At 52.6% G+C, this 26467-nt stretch overlaps 3 protein-coding genes across 3 annotated transcripts in view; 1 reads left to right on the top strand and 2 right to left on the bottom strand.

The window, feature by feature from the left end:
- Positions 1-26467, top strand: part of LOC106145902 (gastrula zinc finger protein XlCGF57.1-like) — a 185860-nt gene that overhangs the window by 23821 nt on the left and 135572 nt on the right. The window contains exons 1-3 of the mRNA XM_065049637.1: positions 2125-2378; positions 2501-2639; positions 3089-3215. Coding sequence (XP_064905709.1) covers positions 2601-2639; positions 3089-3215 — 166 coding nt within the window. The 5' untranslated portion in view covers positions 2125-2378; positions 2501-2600. Of the gene's footprint in view, positions 2379-2500; positions 2640-3088; positions 3216-26467 lie in introns of the transcript that reaches the window.
- LOC135578274 (zinc finger protein 28 homolog) lies at positions 1559-12210 on the bottom strand. Its single transcript, XM_065049553.1, has 5 exons — positions 11956-12210; positions 11582-11743; positions 10784-10910; positions 9975-10082; positions 1559-3906 (listed from the first exon to the last, which is right to left on the bottom strand). The coding sequence occupies exons 1-4, from the start codon at positions 12208-12210 to the stop codon at positions 10039-10041; spliced, it is 588 nt and encodes a 195-aa protein (XP_064905625.1). The 3' UTR covers positions 1559-3906; positions 9975-10038.
- LOC110355741 (uncharacterized) overlaps positions 8266-26467 on the bottom strand; it is a 58884-nt gene continuing 40682 nt past the window's right edge. Inside the window, exons 8-11 of the mRNA XM_065049551.1 lie at positions 23038-23199; positions 22256-22382; positions 21338-21445; positions 8266-9800 (exon numbers count right to left, since the gene is read on the bottom strand). Coding sequence (XP_064905623.1) covers positions 8614-9800; positions 21338-21445; positions 22256-22382; positions 23038-23199 — 1584 coding nt within the window. The 3' untranslated portion in view covers positions 8266-8613. The remainder of the gene's footprint in view (positions 9801-21337; positions 21446-22255; positions 22383-23037; positions 23200-26467) is intronic.

The raw sequence follows: 26467 nt of genomic DNA, 5'->3' as shown, positions 1-26467 counted from the left end.
GAGAACAACAGGTAACACCCCAGCACAGACTTAGTGGTTTTAATTGCTATGGTCTGAGAGCCAAGGACATTCTGAGCGTTCAGCCCACAGGTGTGAGGCATTGAGGAAGGGGGGCATGGATGGGGCAGAGCCTGACTGACATCCAGACTGATCAATAGGAGTATTCCGTCCCATTAGCCTCATGCTTCATATTTAAGGAGAATCAAGACCTTCTGGGTTTCTCTCTTTTCTCTCAGGTGTTTCTTAATGTTGCTTTTTTGCTCTTTTGTTGGAATCATGGGGGTTCGGTGCAGGACGTTTAGTCCGGCCTTTTGCTGTTTTGCAGAGGCCTCTGAGCCTTTCTGCCTTTTTCCTCTCTTTTCTCTCTCTGGGATCAGCTTTGGGACCCGGTTCTGTTTCTTGGGACTGGCTGCTCAGTGTGTTCATGAGGAATTGCCACGAGTATCCTTTATTTGTATTTTATACATATATATATTTATTTACTAGTAGTATATTAATATTTTGTTATTTTATTAAACTGTGCTTATCTCAATCCAAGTTTCTCCCTTCCCTTACTATGTTCTCCCCTATTAGAGGGGAAGGTGAAATAAATAACTTACGCTTTTTCTATGGATAAAAAACATTTAATCCAATTCCTTGTATTCCTTAAACACGTGTTCATTAGAGCATAAGCAAAGCAGCGCTGGGTGCACGGGGGATTCACTCCGCCCAACACGCACACCTTTAAACAATAAAAAGTGTGCTTAAATACAGTAAAGTATTACATATTCATAATGACCCCAGGAACGCCTATACATATGCATAACCTTTCCCCGCTTCTGATTAAAATGAGTCTCAGATACCCATTTCCATAGACCCTCCCCTGTTGCGCCTGCGCAGTGCCACTTGGTGAATTTGAGGAGGGGTCTTTGGGGGTCTTTGTATGAAGGCTCCTTCAGCTTCGTCACAGTGAACTTTTTACCTTTGGCTCATTATGTTGAATTGACTGGGACCCAAGCTGCCAAGTTGAATGAAACCAGACTGGCGCCCCCTTTTGCTGTAAATCTTCGTTATCTTGTCTCCTCAAGTTTACAGCTAGGTGCAGTAAAACTTCTTATCTTGGCATTCGATGGGGTTCTGTTCTTCTTAACATAAAGCTCTAAACTAAGCATTTATTGTGTGACTAAGCCTTAAAGTGTTAGCTTGTTAGTAGGCACCCATTATAAGTTTAGTTAACCCTTAAAATGTTAGTTCCCTCTGTCAATATAACTTCATAAGCAAGTTTCATAACTTTTTACATAGAACTTAACCACCTTTTTCCAAGTTCAGAGCCCGTGCCTCATTTGGTTATATCTGTAAACATTAAACGTCTTAGCACGAATCACAACTGCATTTTTCACAAAGGGGAGCGAGTTAGTGAGCGGTTATGCGGTTGTATTGCCAGCTCGGGTTAAACCACGACAGTGATCTCAACAGCCCTCTGCGAAAGCAGGGCCCTAAGTCACTTCTCGTGACACATCCCCTGCGGATCCCGACCCAGCAGTGCAGTTGTTAGCAAACGAGACACATAACCACGGACATAGTTATATGCGGTGCTTTTATTTCAGCGCTGGGAAACCAGGGGTTCGCACCCAGAGCTGGCTTCCACCACTGATTCGAACTCCACTACATTTATACAATTTGGTTACATACATATTCATTAGGGTTACAACGTATGTATTGCATATTCATCAGATTACACGACTATTTCACAATACCAGTTGCAACACCTTGGAACTCTAAGCATATACAGTGTCCTCTGGTGGTCGTTCAGGGGATCTTCAGGATGAAGTAAGGAGTCTTCTTCACCCGTGTACTTTTCACCTTTTGTCACTGCACATGTGCACTATTCCTATATTCATTATGAAATAATGTAAAATACTTGGATTTCTTAGATGTGCATTCTCAGCACATCCTATCCTTTCAAGATAAGATAAGGACTAACTGAGGACTAACTTTCAGTTCTCTTTTTGTATACAACCTGCAAAGCCTCAAGATAAGGTAAGAATCTTGGATATAGTTTACAAAACTTAGTTACAACTGTAACATAGTGACCACCTCAGCAGCCCACCTGCCCCCTGCCTGCTCTGCCCCCCGCGTGTCCCGCCGTGTCTCGGTGCCCCGAGCCCAGGACTCCATTTGCAGGGGACCCGAGTGGCCAGGGGTGGCGGGCAGGGCCAGGGGCCGCAAGGACACAGCGGTGCTCCCGGTGCCCGCCCCCCCGAGCCGAGCGGGGCGGAGCGGCAGGACTACACCTCCCGTGCTGCACCGGCGGCGGGCGGCCCTCCCGGGCTGACGCTGCCGGCGGCTCCCGGCGCCGCCTTTGTCCGTGCGGGGCTGGCGGCGCGGCCCCGGCGCAGGTAGGGAAGGTTTGGGTACTCGGGAGCTTCCAAACCTCTTCATGACTCTTTTCCGGCTTTGCCTCGAGCTTGACCGGTCGGTGAGCGACCCTGATTTCTTCATGAAAACGTTGTGCTTGCAGGGACCATCTGTCCTCGCTGCTCCTGTGCAGTCCTGATGCGACAAGCATCTCGAGTGGAATCTGGAGCATCCCGCCTCCCTCTTCCCGGATCAATACCTGCATGGGCTTCCATCTCCCCACTTCAGGCTGCTGTGGCAAGGTAGGGGTCAGGCACCATTATGGCTTCATGGCCACCACGGGCTGGGATTGCCCTGGCTGGTGCCGTGGTGCAGAAACAGCAAAATGGCCATGGGACTGTCCATATTGCATGGGTGCCTAATCTGGCACGAGGATGGGAAACCTGCCATTAAGCCTGCCAGCCCTGCCTCTCACCCAGCACAGCTGGTGGGTTGTTCCCCTGCCTAGAGACCTACTGAGAGAGCCCCCTGTGCCCGGATGGCCCTGCCGTGCCACTCCAATGTGCCAAGACTGCCCCTTCTCCCCTGACCTTCCCTGGCACAGGATTCTCTGAGATCTCCTGGCACTGCCCTTGGGATGCCAGAGCCCCAGGTGCCAGCGGGGCCCTATCCAGTATTGACAGGATTTTGTGAGAGGTGTTTAGCAACCATGTGGTGGGGTGTGCTGAGCCGGGTGTGCTTCTTGCTGCAGATGTCGGTGACGTTTGAGGACGTGGCGCTCTACTTCTCCCCCAAGGAGTGGGCAAAGCTGTCGGGCTGTCAGCGGCAGCTCTACCGGGAGGTGATGCTGGAGAACTACCAGATGGTCGCCTCGCTGGGTGAGGACTCTCTCTGGTGATGTTGGGCTGGGATCGTGCTGGAATTCACCTCTTTAATTGAGCTGGAGCTGCCCAAGCTCTGATGTAGTGGTTGCAATTGCAGGTCTCACCCTGCCAGGCAGCCTCCTGTGGAGAGTGTTCCTGGGAGAGAGGATGGGATGGGATGGGATGGGATGGGATGGGATGGGATGGGATGGGATGGGATGGGATGGGATGGGATGGGACAGCCTGTTTCAGTTGAAAGGGACTTTCAATATCCATCTAGTCCAACTACCTGGCCACTTCAGGGCTGACCACAAACTGGAGAATGTCCAAGTGTCTCTCAAACAGGGAGAGGCTTGGGGCATCGAATGCCTCTCCAGGCAGCCTGTTCCAGGGTTTGACCACCCCTTCAGTACAGAAACGCTTCCTCACATCCAGTCTAAACCTCCCAGGTGCAGCTTTGAGCTGTTCCCAGGTGTCCTGTGTGCAGGAGAGTGGCCGAGGTGACGGGGGCGCAGCGAGAGGAGGCTGTAGGTGCAGGGATGTGGGGGCTGAAGCCGCAGCCTGGCAGGGACAGGAGAGAGGAGCGGGGTGGGGGGGATGCAGGGGCTGTGGGTGCGGGGGCCGGTGCTGCTGTCCCGGCAGTGCGGGAGAGGGGGCTTCTCTCTGTGCCCCGGACAGGCTGGGCCACTGTCAAACCAGAGATCATCTGCAAGATGGAGCGAGAAGAGACACCATATGTGCCTGAGCCCCATTTGGAGCAGCAGAGGCACCAGACACCTGTGCCAGGTGGGTACTGGTGGGTCATGGGGCTGGTGGGGGGTTCAGGTTGCACTGTCCTGTTACTGAAGGTTCCCCGTGCACCAGGAAGAGTGTGGGGCTGGCAGGCTACCTGTGCTGCTCCCCATGGGGAGGGGTCCCACCTGACCATCCTGTCACTGACCGTGGTCTCTCCTCCCCAGCAGCCGTCAGCCCTGGGACACAAAGGGAGACCGAGCAGGTTCCTGAGGGGCTGCCAGAACCCACCGCCCTGCTCCCGGGGATGCCAAACCCTGACGTGAGGTGTCAGGGGGGCTCAGCCTGCGGACAGCCAGGCGGGAGCCAGGGGGTCCGTTTGGGCCTCCCCCATCCCTCCTCCCTCCCAGAACCCCAGCCATTGGAGAAGAGTCATCTGACATGCCCCGAGTGCAACAAGAGCTTCAAAACCCAGTTGTCGCTGGCTGTCCATGTGCGGAGCCACATGTGTGAGCATCCCTTCCACTGCACTGACTGTGGCAAGAGCTTCATCTACAAGCAGAACCTGCTGAAGCACCAGCATGTGCATAACGGTGAGAAGCCCTTTGCCTGTGGTGACTGCGGCAAGAGCTTCAAAGAGAAGTCGACCCTCATCACCCACCAGCGCATCCACACTGGGGAGAAGCCCTTCACCTGTACCGACTGTGGCCAGAGCTTTGTCCGGAGGCAGTACCTGCTGAGGCACCAGAGCATCCACACTGGGGAGAAGCCCTTTGCCTGCACCGACTGTGGCAGGAGCTTCAGAGAGAAGAGCATGCACATTATCCACCAACGTATCCACACCGGGGAGAAGCCCTTCACCTGCAGTGACTGTGGCAAGAGCTTCAGTGACAAGAACAACCTCATCACCCACCAGCGCATCCACACTGGGGAGAAGCCCTTCACCTGCAATGACTGCAGCAAAAGCTTCAGGTATAGGAGTAGCCTTAAGAGACATCAGTGCATTGACCAAGGCCTGAGGCTTGTGCTGGAGGGTGTGTAACAGGAGTGTGGGGGGGCCCACCCCCAGCAGGGGGGCAGGCAGAGGCCAAGCCCTTCCAGTGCGGTGTCTGCGAGAAGCGGTTTTGGAAGGAGAGGCTCATGCTGGCTCACCAGCGCACCCACGGCACCCCCAGCCTGCAGCCGCCTCCGCAGCCCGGCACCCCCTGAATCTGCTGCTGAGGGGCCCGTGGGGTGCTGGGGGCTGGTGTGGGGTGGCTGTGGGGGCATGTCCTGGTTTAATTGGGATACATTAAATTTTCTTCCTAGTAGCTGGTTTAGTGCAGTTTGTTTAGATTGAGAATGAGAAGAATGTTGCAAATACCTGGATGTTTTGAGTTGTTGCTGAGCAGTCAAGGATTTTTCAGGTTCTGGTGCCCTGCCAGCTGGGAGGGGGCACAGCCGGGACAGCTGCCCCAAAGTGGCCAAAGGGCTGTTCCTTACCATATGGTATCATGGTTAGTATACAAACCGGGGGGAGGGCAATGGGGAGACTGTGGATCAGGGATGGCTGGACAGAGGGTGATGTGTGATTGTGGTCTGCATAATTTGTTTTGTATATTCTTACATCATTATCATCATCATCTATCCTTTCCTCTTCTATCCTATGAAACCGCCTTTATCTCATCCCATGAGTTTTACAGGGATCACTGGATCAGCCCAACTGAAGCTTTGTATCAGGTGTTTAGCTTAAATAAATACATTTTAAATAGAATGAATCACTTAGAATTATGAGATTCTGTGACTTTTATTATACTGTCCAATTTGCATTACCTAGTAGCTAAATTTGCTGAAATCTTCAACTGTGTCTTGTAGAGTTCTGCTCACATTCACTGAACTTGTGTCTATTTTAGCAAAACAAAGCAGCTACAAACCATCAACAGGCACAAAAGGCTGAAAGTTCCAGAGGCCACTGGGACACGGCAGGATGGCAAAAGGTGGAACTGATGACACTCCTGAACAGAATCTCCCAAAACAGAGCAGAACCAGAATGGATCCCTGTGTATCCCAACTCCGCCCCAACTCCATCCTGACTCTGCCGCCAGCTGTCAGATCCGGACTCTCCTTAAATCTGAAGCATGATGCTAATGACATGGGATATTCTTATTGGTCAGTCTGGATGTCAGTCAAGGTCTGTCCCATCTATACCCCCTTCCCAGCTGCCTCACACCTGTGGGCAGAGAGCTCAGAGTCCTTGGCTCTCAGACAACAGCAATTAAGAACATTAACTGTGTCCCGGGGTGCTATCTTCTCATTCTCAAAGAAAATTTAAACAATGACCATGCTAGCTATGAAAAATAAAGGTTTCCAACTGCATGAAGAACACTAACTCACTTTCAGTCAAACCAGAACACCAAGCGATATAAAGAATTGTGTGTCCACATAAAATCTTTGCCTGTAAATGGATATAATCCTGTTACAGTTCAGTCTGGGAAACCCAAATCCAGAAAGAGTCACTAATTATAGACAGAGTACGATTAAGACACAAGTGAGGCAAGGCTGTTGGGGTTTGTAGTTCCTCTGGTGTGTGGCCCGGTTTCCACGGCAAGGCTGGTGGGTGGAAGAGTCCTCAGGCTGGTGGGTTCCCTGCCAGTGCTGTGTTAGGTGAGTTTTTTTATAGCCCTCTCAGTAGAGGAAAGTCTGGGGGGAAAGGGGTGACTGCAAAAGACTGACAAGGCTCAACAAGTCTAGGGCCATGTGAAGGGTCTCAGCTTTCCTCCTTTGTGTGCCAAGCTGGGCTTATCAGAAGATGGAGCTATGTGCCCTCCAGCACATTCCCCACCTGTGCTCCTTAGCTTGTCATTGATATGTAAATCACAGTTCACCCTATACTGAATGTGCCACCTCCTGCTACAATGTTTGAGGCATGATTCCTTTTAGCCTTTTACAGTCCTGGGGCTGGAGGAACTAGTTTTGCCACAATGTTTTGTCCATTTTCCTTATCAGTACATGACACAGGTGCTCCATGGATAAAATGTATCCTTTTCTTCTGTTTTGTGGTGTTATATTGTTGTTACTCCTTCCCTGTTTAATTCATTGAAATATGCCGTTTATAGACACTTCACCACAGGGTCATGTTATACCAGGCTGAGCCTGAATCCACAGTTATACAGACTGAATAAAATTATGCTCTTTTCCATACTTACCTGTTTTTGCTACTCCCCTGCCACCATAACAATGAAGCAACAGGCTTTGAGCCACGGGGTGGTACGAGGGACCATATTTTGGGTTAAATGTCTCCAAGTTTGTTTGATCCTCTCTCTGCCATGAACAGCCACATCATTTTCCGCAAACCTGCACGGCCACGACTCACAGAGAACCTGCCCAGCTCCAGGCAATAGGGGACTTGCCTGGCTACAAGCGATCACCTTCCCCTGCCGAGGCACATGCTGTACTGCATGGGACCAGCGTGCCGGGACTGAGAGCATGCACAGAAGTGCGGACAGGCCAGTACATGCCATTGCCTGGGAAACAACATCCCAGAATAGCCCCAAAATGCCTTAAAGAATCTGTATGACCATGCAATAGCACATGTGCAACCCAGAGACACCCACCATCAACAGGTATTATGTACGTACTCTCAGGGATGTAAGGGGCGGTCATTCTGAGTGTGGAGAAAGAACTGCCTTCCTGAGACGCAGCGCCTCACCTACTACAGAGAAAACGCTGCTGGATCCATCCATGGTGGTGAGTGTCTCTCGCAAATCTATCTCCACTGCTCGCTAGGTTTCCTCCTTTCCTGTCTCCTCCTTCCTGTCCTCACTATTTCCTTATGCTTGATGTGCTCGTTGGACTGAGAGCTACCTTTCTTCATGCAGTTAGAAAACTTTCTTTTTCATAGCTATCAAGGTTATTATTTGCAAGGTTTGAGGCAGCTGGGAAGGGGGTCATAGAGAAGACAGACCTTGACTCATGTCCAGAGTGATCAATAAGGATATTCCATGTCATTAGCGTCATGCTTCATATTACAGGAAAATCAGGATCTGATTGCTGGCGGCAGAGTCAGGATGGAGTTGGGGCAGAGTTGGGAAAGACAGGGACAGAGACCCATTCTGGTTCTGCTCCATTTTGGGAGATTCTGTTCAGAAGCGTCATCAGGAGCGTCATCTTTTGCCATCCTGCCGTGTTCCAGTGGCCTCTGGGACTTTCAGCCTTTTGTGCCTGTTGATGGTTTGTAGCTGCTTTGTTTTGCTAAAATAGACACAAGTTCAGTGAATGTGAGCAGAACTCAACAAGACACAGTTGAAGATTTCAGCAAATTTCAAAAGTCACAGAATCTCATAATTCTAAGTGATTCATTCTATTTAAAATATATTTATTTAAGCTAAACACCTGATACAAAGCTTCGATTGGGCTGATCCAGTGATCCCTGTAAAAGTCATGGGATGAGATAAAGGCAGTTTCATAGGATAGAAGAGGAAAGGAATGATGAGAATGATGATGATGATGTAAGAAAGCAAGTGATGCGCAACAAAACCGCTCACGACCCGCTGACCTATGTCCAGCCCGTCCCTGAGCCGCGTTCCCCTTATTCCTCTCCCACCAGTTTCTATACTGGGCATGATACCATATGGTAAGGAACAGCCCTTTGGCCACTTTGTTTCAGCTGTCCTGGCTGTGCCCCCTCCCAGCTGGCAGGGCACTAGAACCTGAAATATTCTTGACTGCTCAGCAACAACTCAAAAATCCATGTATTTGCAACATTCTTCTCATTCTCAATCCAAACAAACTGCACTAAACCAGCTACTAGGAAGAAAATTAACTCTATTCCTGCAAAAAACAGGACATGCCCCCACAGCCATCCCACACCAGCCCCCAGCAAGCACCCCATTGGCCCCTCAGCAGCAGATTCGGGGGTGCCGGGCTGCGGAGGCGGCTGCAGGCTGGGGGTGCCGTGGGTGCGCTGGTGAGCCAGCATGAGCCTCTCCTTCCAAAACCGCTTCTCGCAGACACCGCACTGGAAGGGCTTGGCCTCTGCCTGCCCCCCTGCTGGGGAAGGACCCTCCCTCTTCTGCTGGACACTCTCTGGCATAATCCCCGGGCCCTTGTGCACCTGCTGGTGTCTCCTCGGGTTCTGCTTCTCCCTGAAGCTCTTGCTGCAGTTGGTACAGGTGAAGGGCTTCTCCCCAGTGTGGATGCGCTGATGGATGGTGAGGTCTCCCTTCCTCCTGAAGCTCCTGCCACAGTCGGTGCAGGCAAAGGGCTTCTCTCCGGTGTGGATGTGCTGGTGCATGATGAGGGTCCACTTCTCCCTACAGCTCTGGCCACAGTCATTGCAGGTGAAGGGCTTCTCCCCAGTGTGGATGCGCTGGTGCCTTAGCAGGTACTGCCTCTCAACAAAGCTCTTGCTGCAGTCTGTGCAGGCAAAGAGCTTCTTCCCCGTGTGTATGCGCTGGTGGATCATGAGCGCCGACTTCCTTGTGAAGTTCTTGCCGCAGTCACCACAGGCAAGGGGCTTCTCACCTTTGTGCACACACTGGTGATTCAGCATGTGCTGCTTGTAGATGAAGCTCTTGCCACAGTCAGTGCAGTGGAAGGGACGCTCACGCATGTGGCTCCGCATGTGGGCAACCAGCGACCACTGTTCTTTGAAGTTCTTGTTGCACTTGGGGCACCTGGGACTGCTCTTCTCTAATGACTGGGGTTCTGGGAGGGAGGAGGGATGGGGGAGCCCCAGCTGAACCCCCTGACTCCCACCTGGCTGTCCGCAGGCTGAGCCCCCCTGACACCTCACGTCAGGGTTTGGCATCCCCGGGAGCAGGGCGGTGGGTTCTGGCAGCCCCTCAGGAACCCGCTCGGTCTCCCTCTGTGTCCCAGGGCTGACGGCTGCTGGGGAGGAGACACCACGGTCAGTGACAGGATGGTCAGGTGGGACCCCTCCCCAAGGGGAGCAGCACGGGTACCCTGCCTGCCCCACAATCTTCCTGGTGCACGGGGAACCTCAAGTAAGAGGACAGTGCAAGCTGAACCCCCCGCCAGCCCTATGACGCACCAAATACCCACCTGGCACAGGGCTCTGGTCCCTCTGCTGCTCCCCAGGGTCGTCTGACACACACGGTGTCTCTTGTCACTCCATCTTGCATATGATCTCTGGCTTAACGTTGGCCCAGCCTGTCCGGGGCACAGAGAGAAGCCCCCTCTCCCGCACTGCCGGGACAGCAGCACCAGCCCCCGCACCCACAGCCCCAGCATCCCCCCCACCCCGCTCCTCTCTCCTGTCCCTGCCAGGCTGCGGCTTCAGCCCCCACATCCCTGCACCTACAGCCTCCTCTCGCCTTGCCCCCGTCACCTCGGCCTCTCTCCTGCAGACAGGACACCTGGGAACAGCTCAAAGCTGCGCCTGGGAGGTTTAGACTGGATGTGAGGAAGCATTTCTGTACTGACAGGGTGGTCAAACCTTGGAACAGGCTGCCTGGGAAAGTAGACAATGTCCCAAGCCTGCCGCTGTTTGAGAAACATTTGGACAATGCCCTTCACAACATGCTGAAGGGGCTGGGCTGATTGACTAGATGGATATTGAAGGATTCCTCCAACTAAAACAGGCTGTCCCGTCCTCTCCCTTCCCTTCCCATCCCATCCCATCCCATCCCATCCCATCCCATCCCATCCCATCCCATCCCATCCCATCCCATCCCATCCCATCCCATCCTCTCTCCCAGGACCACTCTCTACAGGAGGCTGCCTGGCAGGGTGAGACCTGCAATTGCAACCACCACATCAGAGCTTGGGCAGCATGTTCAGGGACTCCAGCTCAGTTAAAGAGGTGAATTCTGGAACAATCCCAGCCCAACATCACCAGAGAGAGTTCTCACCCAGCGAGGCGACCATCTGGTAGTTTTCCAGCATCACCTCCTGGTAGAGCTGCTGCTGCCAGCCCGACAGCTTTGCCCACTCCTCGGGGGAGAAGGAGAGCGCCACGTCCTCAAACGTCAGCGACATCTGCAGCAAGAAGCACACCCGGCTCAGCACGCCCCCCGCATGGTTGCTAAACACTTCTGCCAAAATCCTGCTGCTGCCAGGCTGCGCCCCACTGGTTCCAGCAGCTCTGGCGTCCTGAGGGCAGTGCCCAGATAGTTTGGAGCATGCCAAGAAAGGGAAGGGATAGGACAGAGGGTCAGTCTTGACACGGCCATGTGGCACAGCAGGGTCACTGGGGCGCTCACTCAGTATGTCCCTGGGCAGGGGGACACCCCACCAGCTGTGCTGGAAGAGGAGCAGGGCTGGCAGACTTAGAGGCCAATTTACCCTGTGCATGCCCGATTAGGAACCCACACTACAGCAGTGGGGACTTTGGCCTGTCCCACACCCACGCCACAAGCCAGATCACCCACCAGGACTGGGCACAGCACCGTGACACAAGGGCTGGCCCGAGGCCTGGCAGCAGGCACGCTCCTGCCTGCCCCTGCCCGTGGTGCGGCTCAGCGGGCAGGAACGGGAGCACCCTGCACTGCACCGGGTCTCAAAACACTTCTCTCGCACATCACTTCACATCAGCTGGGCCCCCAGACCGGCTGCTCGCACGTGTGTTTTGCTGCTGCTGCACCACAGCATCGCCCATGGCAATCCCAGGCCGTGGTGTCCCCAGAGCCGGGGCCGTGCCTGACCCCCACCTTGCCGCAGCAGCCTGGAGCCCGGCGTGTCACTGCTCTCGGCGCAGAGATGGAGGCCCGTGCAGGTATTGATCCGGGAAGAGGGAGGCAGGATGCTCTGGATTCCACACGAGGTACCTGTCCCGTCACCAGTCGCACCAGTGCAACAAGGGCAGGTGGTCCCTGCAAGCACAACATTTTCATGAAGATATCGGGGACATAAGTTCACTCACCTGCCCACAGCTGCCTTCCCTGCACCCCGAGCCTCCACAGCTACTGGGAAAAGGAGCCACCAAAGAGCGTCACCCACCGACCCGGCCGCCTCGTGGTAAAGGCGAGAAGTAGCCGTGAAAAGACGAGTTTTGGAAGCTCCCGAGTACCCAAACCTTCCCTACCTGCGCCGGGGCCGCGCCGCCAGCCCCGTACGGACAAAGGCGGCGCCGGGAGCCGCCGGCAGCGTCAGCCCGGGAGGGCCGCCCGCCGCCGGTGCAGCACGGGAGGTGTAGTCCTGCCGCTCCGCCCCGCTCGGCTCGGGGGGGCGGGCACCGGGAGCACCGCTGTGTCCTTCCGCCACTGTGTTTCCTCTTTATCTCTGGCACTGGTCTTCTAGGTCCCCTCGTCACCACTGAGCCACGTCGGGATAAGTGCATTGTAAGCAGCCTGGAATTGCAGCGAGCCTGGTCATCACGCTAAGCTTGGCCACTCATGCTGAAATAGTTTGTTCAAACAAAAGAATACAGCTTAAAAAACAGAATACAATTAAAATGTTAAGTTTGATTAAAGTTATTCTGCAACAATGGGCTGTAGACGTGGGCTGACAGGAACGTCCTGAAGTCCAACAAGTGCAGAGTCCTGTCCCGGGGAGGAACCAGCCCAGGCACCAGCACAGGATCGCTTGAGTCTGAATCGGTCATGTAGTAACTGAACTCCTAAAGGGTATCCAAATCTGTGTTTTATAATGTTGTTGGAGTGCTGAATAATTTTGGATAAGCCCCATTTCTAGTTGGTTCTGCGCTAACAGTGCCAACTAGAATAAATTCTGTTTGGAGCTTATCGCCCGTCGAAATTGATTTTGTGGGTGCCTCCATGACAAATGCTCATCCCCAATAGCTGAGATACTGGTCTGTACAGGTGAGGAGGAGAGGTTATCCTTGAATTGCTGGAATCTCAGGACAGTTTCTCAGTTGACCTGTCTGGCAGTTTCTCCACAGTGGAGACATTGTCACATCCCACCCAGAGGTATGGGTGGCGGGAGAGGTGACTCAGTTCATGGGTCACCTTGTTTGGAAAAGACTATACACAATACTTAAGGTCTGTAAACAAAAGGCTTTTATCTTGCAGCTTGGCCCAATTGGAAAATGATTTAATGGCTGAGGGATTTATGTGATTTAAGTTCAGTCAGTAAGCATAAAAACTTTGCAGCACATGTGCGGCTGTAAATCTTACATTAATATATTACTTATAAAAATGTAAGGAAAAGAACATAGGAAAGAAAGAAGAGAGAGAGATGTCACCATCCTTATTGAAGAGAAGCTGACAAATTTGGTCTTTTGCGTAGGCATCACCAGGGTGTGACTGTGAAAGATGGAAGAGTCCTGAAGGGTCTCAGGCCTCAGGGTCTTGGCACTCTGGGTCCCCTTCAACACGGCCCCCACCTCCTGCATCAGCCAGCCGGCCTTTGCCTGTGGCTCCGTAGCTTGTCATTGATATGTAAATTGCAACTCACCTTATCATGATTTGTCCCATCTCCTGCTACTAGGGATGTCCCATCCCCTGTGGCTGGATGTTGCAGACCTGGTTTTGCCACAGTGGCTGAGACTCTACCCTTTCAGTCTCTGACAGACACAGGCCAGTAGGAAAGAAGAGAGTTCCTATGTCTGGCTGGAGTTGGCCAGCCAATTCATCCACAGTTTCACCCTCACTTTCTTTCCAGAACATTAGTGCCAATGGACTGGTAACGATGACAGTGCACTCTGTAGAAACTTCTGCCACATGGCTTACGTGCATTGGACTTCATCTGGACCTTTTGGAATCACTATAAATCACCTCCAACACAGCTAAATCCCAAAAGCACTGGATACTTGTCTCCAAGGTGGTCCACGTGCCTGGCTGAGAAGTAACATCTCCCTTGAAGGGGTACATGTCCCACACACCTGACAGAAGTCACCTCCAGAGCCTGAGGGTTAGTGTCTTTTTCCCGGTCGCCTTGTCAATGCCCCGTCCCTAGACAGGGATCCCAGCTGCTCCGCTTCCCTACCCTCTAATTCCAGGGTACTGGCTCCGTTGTCATAGACTCATAGAATGCCCTGGGTTGGAAGGGACCCACAAGGACCATCAAGTACGACTTCTGTCCCTGCACAGGACAACCCCAAAAATCACACCATGTGTCTGAGAGCATCGCCCAAATGCTTCTTGAATATTGTCAGGGTCACTTAAGGTCACTTAAGGCAAAGTGTGACTTAACACTTCATTCAGTCAGCTGATCGGAGCCAGCCCAGCGAGAGCTGGAGCCGTCGGGGTTCAGCCGACTGCGAGGTTCAGCCGAGATTAGGAAGCTCAGAGGGAAACGTACAGGGACAGCGTGATTCCCGACGGGTCCCGATCCCCGCAGCCCCGGCAGCCATTGCGAGAGAGCGGCTGACGTGGCGGGGGGCGTTCCCACGGTGACGGCGGGAGGTTTAAAAGCGGCTGAAACTCAATACTAGCATTCAGTCAGCTGATCGGAGCCAGCCCAGCCAGAGCCGGAGCCGGCGGGGTTCAGCCGACCGCGAGGTTCAGCCGAGATTAGGAAGCTCAGAGGGAAACGTACAGGGACAGCGTGATTCCCGTCGAGTCCCGATCCTTGCAGCCCCGGCAGCCATTGCGAGTGAGCGGCTGACGTGGCGGGGGGCGTTCCCACGGTGACGGTGACCACACCCCCTCCCCTTGCCTTGAAAAATCCTTTGGGAGGGCAGGGACTAGTCACTGCCTACCAGGTGCAGGGAGGAGCAACCAGCTTGTGTAGCGGGTGAGTCCCACCCACACTGTGCTGCAGCAGCGGGGGTGGTAGCTTGTGCAGCAGGGCGCAGAGAGCGCTTGTCGCTTGTCAGCCCCTCTAACTTATTGCCAGCATCCCAGACTGTTGACGACCATGGTCGCCTCCAGGAGGAGAGCTTGTCTCAAACAGACTGTGGCAACGCAGACTGAGGTTCTGTCCTGAACAGTGGCTGTTCAGGTCTCTGGCTGCAGGGAGTGCCAGAGCCTGCTGCTGCCGGGGGAGGGAGGCCAGCTCTCCACCTGTGTGAGGTGTGAGCAGGTGCAAGACCTGCTCAACATGGTTGTGAAACTTAAGAAGGAGGTTGAGATGTTGAGGATCATCAGGGAGTGTGAAAGGGAGATCGACTGGTGGATCAACACCCTGACGTGCCAGTCGGAACGGTCCCAGGGAGGTATCCCCCAAAAGGAGATCGACCTCCTGCCCTCTCGGACAGAGGTGGAAGTCCTGAGACGGCCCCGCCCTTGTTGCTGTTGGGCAGAGGTAGGGGACCTAAAAGATGACGAGGGTTGGAAGCGTATTCCGGTTTGGCATCACGGGCAGCCCCAATCCCTGCCTGCTTTGTCTCCCCAGGTGCCCCTTCGTAATAGGTTTGAGGCCCTGGATCTCGAAGAAGAGGTAGGTGAGGAGGTGGTGCCAAGCCTGCCTACAAGATCACATAGGAAGAGGCGGTTGACTTCACAACTTAAGACTGCCTCTGATAAGAAAGAAAGAAGGGTGGTTGTAATAGGAAATTCCCTTCTGAAAGGAACAGAAGGCCCAATATGCAGGGTTGACCCTCATCTTAGGGAAGTTTGTAGTCTACCTGGAGCCCGGATCAAGGATATCGCTAGAGAGCTCCCCAGACTGGTGTGCCCGACAGACTACTACCCGCTGCTGGTCTTCCAGACAGATGGGGAGGAAGCTGCTTCCCGTAGTCTGAGGGGAATGAAGAACGATTTCAAGGTCTTGGGAAGGATGGTGAAAGACTCAGGGGCTCAAGTGATCTTCTCTTCACTCCTTCCATCTTCAAGGGACGATGTGGGATGGAATAGGAAAATTCAGTCTCTAAATGGTTGGCTCCAAGACTGGTGCTACAGAAAGGGCTTTGGATTTTTTGATAATGGTTGGTTTTATAAGACACCAGTCCGGACAGTGTCAAGCGGGAAAGGTTTATCTCGCAGGGGCAAAAGGATGCTGGGGCAGGAATTAGCTGGGCTCATTTGGAGAGCTTTAAACTAGGCTTGAAGGGGGATGGGTTTGTAGCTGGGCTTGTCCCAGTGGGGCAGCATTCTAAAACTGATGAGGACCGGGTGGCCTCCTACGCCCCTAGGGAGAAATTGGTGTGCTCTGCTGGCTCCCTGAAATGCCTGTACACCAATGCACGCAGCATGGGGAATAAGCAGGAGGAGTTAGGATCCTGTGTTCGGTCGGGAGATTATGATCTGGTGGCAATTACAGAAACATGGTGGGACAGCACACATGACTGGAATGTGGTCATGGATGGCTATGCCCTTTTCAGGAAAGACAGGCCAGCCAGGCGTGGTGGTGGAGTTGCTCTCTATGTGAGAGAGCAACTACAATGTACTAAATTCTGCCCAGGAGTGGATGACGAGTGAGTTGAGAGTGTATGGGTCAGGATCAAGGGGCAGGCTGGCAGGGGTGACACTGCTGTGGGCGTCTGTTACAGGCCGCCAGATCAGGCTGAGGAAGTTGATGAGGCCTTCTATGGGCAGCTGAGAGTGGCCTCACAGTCACAGGCCCTGGTTGTTGTGGGGGATTTTAACTTCCCTGATGTTTGCTGGAAGGACCATTCTGCCAGCCAGCCACAGTCCAGGAGGTTCCTCCAGTGCATTGGTGAGAACTTCCTCATGCAGATGGTGGAGGAGCCGACTAGGAGAGGTGCACTGCTGGATCTCATCCTCACTAACAAGGAGGGTCTGGTCGAAGCAGTAAAGGTTGAGGGCTGCCTGGGTTGCAGTGACCACGAGATGGTGGAGTTCAGCATCTTGTGTGGCAGGAACAGAATAGCAAGTAGAATTGCAACCCTGGACTTTAGCAGGGCTGACTTTGGCCTTTTCAAGCAATTGCTGGGGGAAATCCCATGGGCAAGACTGCTTGAAGGAAAAGGGGCCCAAGATAGCTGGATTGCATTCAGAGATTGCTTCTTCCACGCTCAGGATCAGAGCATCCCCACACGTAGAAAGTCAAGGAAGGGAGCCAGGAGGCCTGTGTGTTTGAATAGGGATCTGTTGGGTATGCTCAAGCAGAAGAGGAGAGTTTACAGGTCATGGAAGCAGGGGCTGGCCACTTGGGAAGAATATAAGGCTGCTGTTAGAGGATGTAGGAAGGCAGCTAGAATAGCCAAGGCCTCCTTAGAATTACAGCTGGCGAGAGGGGTCAAGGACAGCAAAAAGAACTTTTTCAAATACATAGCAGATAAAACTAATACCAGAGGCAATGTAGGCCCACTGATGAATGGGGTGGGTGCCCTGGTGGCAGAAGATACAGAGAAGGCAGAATTACTGAATGCCTTCTTTGTCTCTGTCTACTCTGCCAGAGGCTGTCCTGGGGAGCTCTGTATCCCTGAGACCCCGGATGAAGCCAGGTCAATGGAGGAGTTTGCTTTAGTTGATGAGGACTGGGTTAGGGAGCAATTAAATAGTCTGGACATCCATAAATCCATGGGTCCAGATGGGATGCATCCGCAGGTGCTGAGGAAGCTGGCTGAGGTCATTGCTGGACCGCTTTCCATCATCTTTGCCAAGTCTTGGGAAACGGGGGAGGTGCCCGAGGATTGGAGGAAAGCAAATGTCACTCCAGTCTTCAAAAAGGGCAAGAAGGAGGACCCGGGTAATTACAGACCAGTCAGCCTCACCTCTGTCCCTGGGAAAGTAATGGAACAGCTTGTCCTTGGTGCCATCTCAAGGCATATCAAGGATAAGAGGGTTATTAGGGGCAGTCAGCATGGCTTTACCAAGGGTAAGTCATGCTTGACCAACCTCATAGCCTTTTATGAGAATGTAACAAGGTGGATGGATGATGGCAGAGCGGTGGATGTGGTCTACCTTGACTTCAGTAAAGCCTTTGACACAGTCTCCCACAGCATCCTCACAGCTAAGTTGAGGAGGTGTGGTCTGGACAATAGAGTAGTGAGGTGGGTTGCAAACTGGCTTAAGGAGAGAAGCCAGAGAGTGGTAGTCAATGGTGCGGAGTCTAGTTGGAGGCCAGTATCTAGTGGAGTGCCTCAGGGGTCAGTACTGAGGCCAATATTATTCAATATATTCATTAACGATTTAGACGAGGGAATAGAGTGTACTATCAGCAAGTTTGCTGATGACACCAAGCTGGGAGGAGTGGCTGACAGGCCAGAAGGCTGTGCTGCCATCCAGAGACCTGGACAGGCTGGAGAGTTGGGCGGGGAATAACCTGATGAAATTTAACAAGGGAAAGTGTAGAGTCCTGCATCTGGGCAGGAACAACCCCAGGTTCCAGTATAGGTTGGGAAATTACATATTAGAGAGCAGTGTAGGGGAAAGGGACCTGGGGGTCCTGGAGGACAACAGGATGACCATGAGCCAGCACTGTGCCCTTGTGGCCAGGAAGGCCAATGGCATCCTGGGGTGTATTAGAAGAGGGGTGGTTAGTAGATCGAGAGAGGTCCTCCTTCCCCTCTACTCCGCCCTGGTGAGACCACATCTGGAATATTGTGTCCAGTTCTGGGCCCCTCAGTTCCAGAAGGACAGGGATCTACTGGAGAGGGTCCAGCGTAGGGCAACAAAGATGATTAAGGGAGTGGAGCATCTCCCTTATGAAGGAAGGCTGAGGGAGCTGGGTCTCTTAAGTTTGGAGAAGAGAAGACTGAGGGGTGACCTTATTAATGTTTATAAATATATAAAGGGTGAGTGCCATCAGGATGGAGCCAGGCTCTTCTCGGTGGTAAACAATGATAGGACAAGGGGTAATGGGATCAAGCTGGAACACAAGAGGTTCCGCTTAAATTTGAGAAGAAACTTCTTCTCAGTAAGGGTGACAGAGCACTGGAACAGGCTGCCCAGGGAGGTTGTGGAGTCTCCTTCTCTGCAGACATTCAAAACTCACCTGGACATGTTCCTGTGCGACCTCACCTGGGTGTTCCTGCTCCAGCAGGGGGATTGGACTAGATGATCTTTTGAGGTCCCTTCCAATCCCAAACATACTGTGATACATACTGTGATACTGTAACACAGTTAGATGGCAAGGTTCACTCTAGTACTTCTTGCATGGGGGAAATATGCCAAGGAGAATCAGGTGAGAGTTGTTTTAGAGTGATTTAGAGAGGGACAGGAGATGTGAACGGGTAAAGGGAGGCCCTCCTGTTGGGTCACCAGGTTCAGAATGGATCCCCTTGCCCTCCAAACTCCTCAGAGAGGAGTCCAGGTGCTGATGGATCCAAACTTAGATCCAGATTTGATCAACCATTCATCTCTAAAAGATGTAGAAGGTAAGGGAAAGCAGGTAAGGGATTCTATGAATTTACAGCCAATGGATTATACATGCTCACCTGATTCTCTATATCGCTTGCCTCGAGTTTCAAAGTTTCATCATTCAGCATCTCAACGTGCTTACCTCCCCTCCAGGGCCTGGAGCCCTGTCACTCCAAAGTCTGGATCCCAGGCCTCATGGAGCAACCTCTCAGGCATCAAAACTCATAGGAATAAACAGTTCAATGGGAGTGGTCCATCAGAAGGGTCAGCTCGAGCTGGGTTCTTTCACAGAGCTGCCGAGCCCAGCATAGAAGTCTCAGGGTAATTATACCCTCATAGAATATTTACCTGACTCTCATGATGATTCAGTCCAATAGTGATATTTGAGTCTGGGGTCTTCTTGGCTCTGACTGGATCCTTCTCTTGTGTTGCTGCAAACTGTGTTGATAGTCCATAGCTGCTTCGTGCTGGCCTTGAAGATGTTATTTGGCTCAAGTAGGTCCTGTTTGGCTCGGTAAGGTACAAAACAGGGCTTACTGTGCAGGTTGATGGTTTGTCGCTGCTTCCTTTTGCTCAAGTAGACACAAGTTCAGAGAATGTGGGCAGAACTTTACAACACGCATTTTAAGATTTCAACAAATTTAGCTACAAAGTAACGTGACGCAGACAATATAATAAGAATCACACAACCTTATGTTCTAAGTGATGCATTCTATTTAAAACATATTTATTTAAGCTAAATAATACACAGAAAACTTAAATTTGACTCATCCAGTGATGTGTGTAAAACTCCTGGGATGTGACAAAGACAGTTACATAGGTTACAAGATGAGGGGAATAATGAGAGTGATGATAATGTAAGAATATACAAAACAAACCCTTCACAACACAGTTGCTCACCACCCGCTGACAGGTGGCCAGTGTGTCCCAAGCCAAGGTGACCCGGGAAACTCCCCCGTTTCTATATTGAGCATGACATTAGATGGTAAGGAACAGCCCTTTGGCCACTTTGTTTCAGCTGTCCCAGCTGTGCCCCCTCCCAGCTGGCAGGGCACCAGAACCCGAAAAATCCTGCTCAGCAACAACTAAAACATCCATGAATTAGCGACACTGTTCTCATCCTCGATCCAAACCACTGCACTAAAACAGCTGCTAGGAAGAAAATTTACCCTATCAAAACAAACCCCACAGGACATCCCCCAACATCCACCCCAGAGCAGCCCCAGCACCCCACCAGCCCCTCAGCAGCAGATTCAGGGGGTGCCGGGCTGCGGAGGCGGCTGCAGGCTGGGGGTGCCGTGGGTGCGCTGGTGAGCCAGCATGAGCCTCTCCTTCCAAAACCGCTTCTCGCAGACACCGCACTGGAAGGGCTTGGCCTCTGCCTGCCCCCCTGCTGGGGAAGGACCCTCCCTCTTCTGCTGGACACCTTCCAGCACACGTCCCGGGTCCTGGTGCACCTGCTGGTGTCTCTTCAGGTCATCCGTCCGCATTAAGGTCTTGCCACTCTCACCATACTTGTAGGTTTCTCCCCAGTGTGGATGTGCTGGTGACTCAGCAGTTGCTGCCTTTGGACAAAGCTCTTGCTGCAGTCAGTGCAGGGAAAGGGCTTTTCACCAGTGTGGATGTGCTGGGTGATGATGAGGTCGGTATTATCCCTGAAGCTCTTGCTGCACTTGGTGCAGGGAAAGGGCTTCTCCCCAGAGTGGATGTGCTGGTGGCGCACCAAGTGCTGCCTAAGGACAAAGCTCTTGCCGCACTCAGTGCATGTGAAGGGCTTCTTCCCACTGGTCTATCATCATTTTTGACCTGTAAGTGAAGCTCTTGCCACAGTTGGTGCAGTGGAAGGGACGCTCACACATGTTGCTCTGCACGTGGACATCCAGCGCTGACTGGCTCTTGAGGGCACGTGAGGGGGCTCTTCTCCAATGACTGGGGCTCTGGGAGTGGGGAGAGGTGGGGGTGCTCCAAACGGTCTCCCTGGATCCCACCGGGCTGGTCACAGGCAGAGCTCCCCTGCTGCCTCCTGCCCGGGTTTGGCATTCCCAGGAGCAGAGCGGTGGGTGTCAGCAGCTCCTTGGGAACCCCCTCGGCCTCCCTCTGCATGCTGGGGCTGACGGCTGCAGGGGAAGAGAGATCGGGGTCACTGCTGGGGACAGGACGGGCATCTGGCACCCATCCCCATGGGGAGCGGCACGAGCACCCTGCCAGCCCCACACCTTTCCTGGTGCATGGGGCACCTGCAGGAAGAGGACAGTGCAACATAAACACCCACCAGCCCCACGAATCCCCAATACCCACCTGGCACAGGGCTCTGGTGCCTCTGCTGCTCCCCAGGGGTGTGTGGCATGCACAGTGTCTCTTCTCGCTCTGTCTTGCAGATGATCTCTGGCTTAATGTTGGCCCAGCCTGTCCGGGGCACAGAGAGAAGCCCCCTCTCCCGCACTGCCGGGACAGCAGCACCGGCCCCCGCACCCACAGCCCCAGCATCCCCCCCACCCAGCTCCTCCCCCCTGTCCCTGCCAGGCTGTGGCTTCAGCCCCCACATCCCTGCACCTACAGCCTCCTCTCGCCTCGCCCCCGTCACCTCGGCCACTCTCCTGCACACAGGACACCTGGGAACAGCTCAAAGCTGCACCTGGGAGGTTTAGACTGGATGTGAGGAAGCATTTCTGTACTGAGGGGGTGGTCAAATCCTGGAACAGGCTGTCTGGAGAGGCAGTCGACGCCCCAAGCCTCTCCCTGTTTGGGAGACTTGGACAACGCCAATGCCCTTCAAAACATGCTGTGAATTGTGGTCAGCCCTGAAGTGGTCAGGAAGTAGGACTAGATGGATATTGAATCACAGAATCGCAGAATGTTAGGGATTGGAAGGGACCTGAAAAGATCATCCAGTCCAATCCCGCTGCCGGAGCAGGAACACTTGAAGGTCGCTTCCAACTGAAATAGGCTGTTCAATCCCATCCCATCCCATCCCATCCCATCCCATCCCATCCCATCCCATCCCATCCCATCCCATCCCATTCCATCCCATCCCATCCCATCCCATCCCATTCTGTCTCCCAGGAACACTCTCCACAGGAGGCTGCCTGGCAGGGTCAAACCTGCAATTGCAACCGCTACATCAGCGCTTGGGCAGCATGTTCAGGGGCTCCAGCTCAGATAAAGAGGTGAATTCTGGCACGATCCCAGCCCAACATCACCAGAGAGAGTCCTCACCCAGCGAGGCGACCATCTGGTAGTTCTCCAGCATCACCTCCCGGTAGAGCTGCCGCTGACAGCCCGACAGCTTTGCCCACTCCTCGGGGGAGAAGTAGAGCGCTACGTCCTCAAACGTCACCGACATCTGCAGCAAGAAGCACACCCGGCTCAGCACACCCCACCACATGGTTGCTAAACACCTCTGACAAAATACTGTCAATACTGGGTAGGGCCCCGCTGGCACCTGGGGCTCTGGCATCCCGAGGGCAGTGCCAGGAGATCTCAGAGAATCCTGTGCAAGGGAAGGTCAGGGGAGAAGGGGCAGTCTTGGCACATTGGAGTGGCACGGCAGGGCCATCCGGGCACAGGGGGCTCTCTCTGCAGGTCTCTAGGCAGGGGAACAACCCACCAGCTGTGCTGGGTGAGAGGCAGGGCTGGCAGGCTTAGAGGCAGGTTTCCCATCCTCGTGCCAGATTAGGGACTCACGCCAGAGTAACCGGGACTGTGCCCTGTTCCTCACCCCGTGCCACAAGCCAGATCACTCACCAGGACCGGGCACAGCACTGAGACACAAGGCCTGGCCATGCCTGATCATGCTTGTGGTGTAGCTGAGTGGGCATAAATGGGAGCACCCTGCACCACACTGAGAACCAAAGCACTTCTGTCCCACACCACCCCACAGCAACTGGAAATGCAATTGGCCAGTCTCATGGGCATTTTTCCGTTGCTGCACCACGGCACTAACCATGGCAATCCCAGCCCATGGTGTCCATTATGCCATAGCGGTGCCTGACCCCCACCTTGCCGCAGCAGCCTGGAGCCCGGCGCGTCGCTGCTCTCAGTGGGGAGATGGAGGCCCGTGCAGGTATTGATCCGGGAAGAGGGAGGCGGGATGCTCCGGATTCCACATGAGGTGCCTGTCCCGTCACCAGCCACACCAGCACAGCCAGGACAGATGGTCCCTGCAAGCACAACATTTTCATTAAGGTATCGGGGACACAAGTTCACTCACCTGCCCACAGCTGCCTTCCCTGCACCCCGAGCCTCCACAGCTACTGGGAAATAGACCAATCCAATGAGCTGTGTCCTTGTGGCTCCTGTCCCTGCCCACCACCCCTTGCCACACTGGTCCCCTGGAAATGGAGTCCTGGGCTTGGCGGGGGCACCGAGACACGGCGCGACATACAGGGGCGTCAGCCAGGGTTGCTGTTGGCAAACATTCCTTTGCCTTTTCCAGTCGATCGTGTCTCATCTCCCTCTCCAGGTCAGAGTCTTCACTGTGTGTCCCATCATCGTGAAAGCCACAACCCTGGTGGTAGCACCAGTCAAGTAGCCAAGTGTTGACTCACATAATGTGTCTGCTCCTGCCTGCACCCTTTCCTCTGACTGGGGAAAACAGAGGAAAACATAATTTGAGCACCCATCCCTTTGAACTGTACCCCTAGAGTTTCGCAACCTGGCTTGATTCTGCCCAGGTTCCACCTTGCCATGATGTCTGTGCCCACATGAAGAAGCAGTAGTGGATAATGACCCAAGTTTCTAACAAGTTGTGGCATCCCAGACCTCATGACCTGGAAGGCAGGAAACATCACACAATTCCCTGTTGGACCGACAAACAGGTGCCGCGGTGGCCTTCAGCAGAGAGTTCTCTATGACAAGCCATTATAATTTCCTTTGGTGATTTCTAGCATGGAAGAAGGGAGAAGAAGGACCTGGAGAGACAACAGCTGGTGCACCAGAGCCTGGGGATTGCGGTGGAGGGTGTACAGCGAGAGAGCTGCGTGTCTTCATCTGTCAGCAAATCAAGCTACACAGATGTGACCAGATGTTTTCCAACATGGCATGGTACTCAATTACCAGTTAGCCCAATAAGGGGGGGTCTGTGGTAAACTAAATTATTCTAATTGTTGCTAATGATTAATGACAATGGTCAAGTTGTTAAGCAAATCACCATGGGACTATGAAAGCTAGCCCACGTTCCCATCCAAAGCCTGAAGAGTTGGGAAGTCAATCCCTTCTGTTGGCCTCCAAGTGCTCCATGGATTTAATGCATTATTTTTTATATGTTATGTGGTATCGTATTGTTGTTACTCCTTGCCTGTTTGATTCACTGTTTGAAATATGCAATTTATAGCCTCTTCACTGTGGGGTGATGTTTTACCAGGCTAAGCCTGAAACCACAGCTCTACAGACTGCATAAAGTTACGCTCTTTTCCATACTTACCTGGTTTTGCTACTTTCCTGCCACCATGGACAAAGAAGCAACAAACTTTGAGACATGGGGTAGTGTCAGGGACCATATTTTAAGTTAAATGTCTCAACACGCGCAGTGCCACACGGGAAAAGTGTGCCGGGACTGAGAGCATGTAATGGCGATCAGGCAGTACACGGCATTGCCTGGGAAACAACATCCCGGAATAGCTCCAAAAGATAAAATAATTGTAAACAACTGTATGATCATGCAGTAGCGTGTGCGTGATCTGGAGACCCCCACCACCAACAGGTAATACGTGTGTACCTTTTAGGGACGTAAGGGGTGGTCATTTCGTGAGTGACGGACGAGCTTAATTCCTGAGACGCACCACCCCACCCACTAGAGAGAAAACCCCGCTGGATCCATCCATGGTGGTGAGTGTCTCTTGCAAATCTATCCTGACTGCTCACTAGGTTTCCTCATTTCCCATCTCCTTTTCCTTGTACTGTCGCTATTTTCTTACCATAACATACAGACATCCATTTAGAGAAGAATTTAATAAAGTTCCGTAATTAGGGGGCATTTGACCTCATTTGTGTCTTTATCTCACTCTGGGTATAATTCACAAATTTTTCCAGCTCAGAGCTTCCCCGACCAGATCGTAACAGGAACACATGAGTTTATGGCCAAAGATTATATGTGGACACTGTATGCGGAAATAGCAGATTGGCAAGGAGGTTCGTTAATTGTAAATACACTCAAGTGGCTGCAGCTGTGGTGTAGAAAAAGCACATACATCACACTAATTGTTTTACTGACTTTGTATGCTTGACAAGTAGAACCTCTCTGCTAGATAACATAGGCCTGTGGGAAACTCTAGACAACTTATCACTGTGCCTGAGATTCCTGCGTTGTTGTGAGAAAGAGCGGGAGGCTGCGCCCGCCTGGAACCTTGAAATACGGGCGAGCTCGGCAGGCCCAGTGATCTTCTCCCAGGGCTGAACTGACCAGCGCCCGCGTCCCCGCTTGTGTTACCTCTGCGAGGGAGCTTAGGTGCTACTTCGGAGATCCCCCGGTCGAGAGGGAACTAAGAGAAAACTTGGTCTTTGCAAATGCATTCGTGGCCTCTGGCTCTCATTGTGACGTGCCCGCGTTGGTTTAGACACACACCCAATTCTTTATAGTGTCTGGTGTTCTGATTTGACTGAAAGTGAGTTAATTTTCTTCATGCAGTTAGAAACCCTTATTTTCCGTAGCTAGCATGGTAATTACTTGCGTTTTGTTTGAGAACGAGAAGATAGCAACTGTGGACTGAGTTAATGTTCTTAATTGCTGTTGTCTGAGAGCCAAGGACTCTGAGCTCTCTGCCCGCAGGTGTGAGGCAGCTGGGAAGGGGTATAGATGGGACAGGCCTTGACTGACACCCAGACTGACCAATAACAACATTCTATGCTATTAGTGTCATAGTTCATATTAAAGGAGAGTCAGAATCTGATGACAGGCGGCAGAATCAGGATGGAGTTGGGGCAGAGTTGGGACAGACAGGGATGGAGACCCCTTCTGGTTCTCCTCTGTTTCGGGGAGTTCTGCTTGGGGGTTGCATCAGTTCAGCCTTTTGCCTTTTGTTGTCTTTGTGTTGTACGTATAAACAGACAAATCTGCAGGTGTAATCGAATAGTCAGCCTGTGAGGTTGGCATAACCTTGTTTATCAAAGTCTCTAAGCCCATTTTGGTTTTCGTGTTTATTGGATATGTCCAGGTCTATGTTTATTGGAAGCCCTGTTTCGGTTCTCAGTTCTATCAGAGTACTGTTGGCTTTACCAGACGCTTCAGTTGCCCATACTAGTGGAAATACAGCATCTAATATTTCCTTGGAGATTTCTCGTTTGCAGCAAGCAGATCTGTTCCCTCTTCCCCCACCTTCACTGTTTTACCAGCAGGCAGCCAGGCTTTTCCTTGTTTTTTTCCTTCTTGCTGCAGTTTAGATACAGGCAGAGCTTATCTTGCAGCTTGACACAGGCCTGAAATTTATGTTC

The sequence above is a fragment of the Columba livia genome, chromosome 1 (assembly GCF_036013475.1).
Source record: "Columba livia isolate bColLiv1 breed racing homer chromosome 1, bColLiv1.pat.W.v2, whole genome shotgun sequence".
NCBI classification, from domain to species: domain Eukaryota; kingdom Metazoa; phylum Chordata; class Aves; order Columbiformes; family Columbidae; genus Columba; species Columba livia.
This window is presented reverse-complemented; position numbering and strand designations above follow the sequence as displayed.

Excerpts from the sequence above, each read along its gene's own strand:
- LOC135578274 (XM_065049553.1), bottom strand. The coding sequence starts at position 12,210 with ATGCACTTATCCCGACGTGGCTCAGTGGTGACGAGGGGACCTAGAAGA. Across the intron at positions 11,744-11,955 it reads GCGGCGCGGCCCCGGCGCAG|GGACCACCTGCCCTTGTTGC; the intron begins GTAGGGAAGGTT and ends TTGTGCTTGCAG. Across the intron at positions 10,911-11,581 it reads CTCCAGGCTGCTGCGGCAAG|ATGTCGCTGACGTTTGAGGA; the intron begins GTGGGGGTCAGG and ends TTCTTGCTGCAG.